The sequence below is a fragment of the Galeopterus variegatus genome, unplaced genomic scaffold (assembly GCF_000696425.1).
Source record: "Galeopterus variegatus unplaced genomic scaffold, G_variegatus-3.0.2 Scaffold1497, whole genome shotgun sequence".
NCBI lineage: Eukaryota > Metazoa > Chordata > Mammalia > Dermoptera > Cynocephalidae > Galeopterus > Galeopterus variegatus.
In genome coordinates, this window is record NW_007727608.1 from 267,993 (window position 1) to 270,894 (window position 2,902).

The following is a 2,902-nucleotide window of genomic DNA, read 5'->3' on the forward strand; positions in this document are numbered from 1 at the left end:
GGTGTTGTCAGCACCACGCTCTCCCAAGTGAGCCATGGGCTGGCCCTGAAACCACATTGGTTTTTAATATTCTATTTGGCATCTTTCCTTTCCAAGTCAGAGGTACTTCCAGTGTTTGCCCTGCCAGATCCCCTGAGAGGCTGGACAATGAAGCCTTTACTGACACTTGTCAGTGGTTCTTATTGACCTCTCCTTCCCCATTGGACCTTGAATCTCACAGAGTCCATATGACCAGGCCTTGGGCCTCCACCATCAGCTCCAGGAAGGTGCTGACGGCGGAGGTCCTGACGCTCCAGACATCATCAGGAGGCAGCCCCTGGGGTCTCAGCAGACCCTACTTTGCCACCTCACTGGAAGCCCCCCTGGGATCTGTTACTTTGTCTGAACGTCCTACATTTGCAGAAACCCACTCGCTCCCAATCCCTTTTTGAGTCTGGAAGCCCATACCAAACCTCAGTGTCAGCTCCAGGAGCTTGGGACCTGTCACCCTTCTCCTCCTTGCCCCTCTCAGGCATAGCCATCTTGCCTCCACCCACAGTGCACAAGCCGCTCCCCCATACCACCTGGCATTCTTTCTACTAGGTCCTCTGGGTGTTGCCAGGCACCCAGTTCCACCACCTCCACCTGCCCCCAAGAGCCTGGCAGGTCTGAGTTCAGTGATTCAGAGGGACACTGTTGTCCACTCCTTGGGCGCTGTCCTCTGCAAGCTGCCTGCAGCCTGAAGTCCCCAGGTCCAGGAGCAGTGGGCTGCAAGCACCTGCACCAGCTGGCTCTGGAGACGTCTATGCATCCACTCAGCAGACATTTAGTGGGCGCTGGCTGTTTGCGTATCTCGCTGTGTGGGGGGAGGGGGACAGATAAGGGGGCAGAGCTCATCTCCTGGGTCAAGGTGGGCAGGAGAGTAGCAGTGTCCACCTGGGGTGACGGGGACCCTGATGGAGTCTAGCCTCTGACTCCTGCTCGCTATGGGTACCTCTCCTGCCCTCCACTGACCAGCCCAGGACTGGGTGTGCAGCATGGGGAGCCCATGAGGCTGGCCAACAAGGAGAGGCCCCACGGGAGGTAGCAGTCAGCCAGTGCAAGGATGGAGCCGGTGCCCTGAGGCCCAGCACTGGAGGTTCGAGGTTCAGGACCCAAGGTCAGGGGCAGAGATATAGGGTGAGTGTGTACAGCACCAGGAATCTAGGGCCAGGAGGAGACCTCTGCAGGGTCCAGGAGAGGAGCAGAGAGGCCTGATGAAGGGGAGCGGGTCCTCACCGAGGGACAAGCTGAAATTACATGTGGTCACACTGAGCTAAAACACCATGTCACACATGCCTGCCAGCCCGAGCCCCTGCCCGGGGGTGGCCCCGGTGAGACCCACGCCCACATGTGCCATCCTGGTGCAGTCTGAGGGCCTGTTTCCTGCTTCCCTCTCCTCTGGAAGGTGAGAACGGCCGTCTCCTGAGGATCTCGGCGGGCATCAGATACGTGAAGCTCCCAGACTACTCCAAGGTCAGCTTTATCAAAATGGATGAAGGCAACCAAGAGACACCCATCCAGACCCCATTGTGAGTCACAGGGACGTGGAGGATGCCCCAGGGCACGGGACTGTGCACCAGGTATCTCCTCAACTTTGTGGAGGAGCGGAGCAACCAGAACGCTTCCTATCCTGGGCCCCCCGCTCTCCCCACAGGCCAGACTGAGGCAGGGCTGGGGACACAGCAGGGACCAACCAGGCATGGGATCCAGGTCACTGGGGAAAAGACAGGAACAAGGCACTGTGAGACAGCGAGTGGCCCTGGAGGACGGGAGCAGTGCGGAGCCACAGGGAGTGGGACAGGGCTACAGCGTCTCTGGAGTGGGGACCTCAGGACACCAACCCTCAGGTGCTCCTGGGAGGAGGGTGGGTGCCAGAGACGCTCTGGCCGTTCTCAGTGTGGAGGGCAGGAGAGGTACCTGTAGCGAGTGGATGCACAGTCTCGATGTGACTGTGGGGGACAGTCCTGACTCCCCCTCCAGGCCCCGCTGGGCGCCTGCTCCCCACACGCATCCGCCACCCGCCCTGGAACGTGCTCTCAGCCAGGCTGGCACATTAGCCCATCCTCAGAGGCCAAAGATGGGCCTGAGCCGCAGGACCTCCAAAAGAGGCCCCATTCCAAGTCCCGTGCTACTAAAACCCGTCAGTTTTGCCTTCGTAGTCAGAATTCAGATGTAACTTGAGCAACAGGACGGGAAATGTAGAGAGTCCTTCCTGAGCAGCCCTCCAGGGCCGATGGCTGGCCGACTGCATTTGGGGTAACTGGCACTGAGCTTCAGAGTGAGGTCACCCACGGAGGCGACGCGGGTGCGTTCTAAGTGACAGCAGCGCGGCCCAGCCTCCCTCCCCAGGCAGGCCCTCCCTCTTCTGGGCCTCACAGCCCAGCAGGGGTCTTGGGATGGTCGGCAGGACCCCTGAGAGTGGCTGGATGTGCTCCAGGGTGGGGCCACCTTAGCTCAGAGTAGCCACGTCAGCCTTGATCCCTCCTGGACCGGCTCCAGCCTGCCTGGTGCTGGGGACGAGCAGGGCCACACCCACCTGCTGTCTCCTCCACAGCGGGTTTGAGTGTGTCACCTACCCCCTGTCCAGCCCCGTGTCCGGAGGGCCGGAGCCCCGAGTTGCCGAAGAAAGTGCCGGAGCCGACTTGCCACTCCCCAAGGACAACCTGGAGCCGGCGCTGGTTTCGGGCACCTCCTGTGGCCAGGGGGACACCCCCAGCGGCCTGCCCGGCGAGTGGGGAGATGCAGGAGTTGAGGGTGTGGAGTGGGCATGGGGCACCCAAAACCTGAGTGGGAGGAAAATACAGCCGTCCCCTGAAAACCCAGGGCATGGTGGATCTGGGAAAGAGGCAAGAAGCCCCAGAAAAGAGGGCACGGTGTGAGC

At 60.9% G+C, this 2,902-nt stretch overlaps 1 protein-coding gene across 1 annotated transcript in view; it reads left to right on the forward strand.

Moving 5' to 3' along the window:
* MORN1 (MORN repeat containing 1) overlaps positions 1–2,902 on the forward strand; it is a 67,767-nt gene that overhangs the window by 32,022 nt on the left and 32,843 nt on the right. Inside the window, exons 11-12 of the mRNA XM_008577350.1 lie at positions 1,427–1,550; positions 2,576–2,748. Of these exons, the coding sequence (XP_008575572.1) occupies positions 1,427–1,550; positions 2,576–2,748 (297 nt within the window). The remainder of the gene's footprint in view (positions 1–1,426; positions 1,551–2,575; positions 2,749–2,902) is intronic.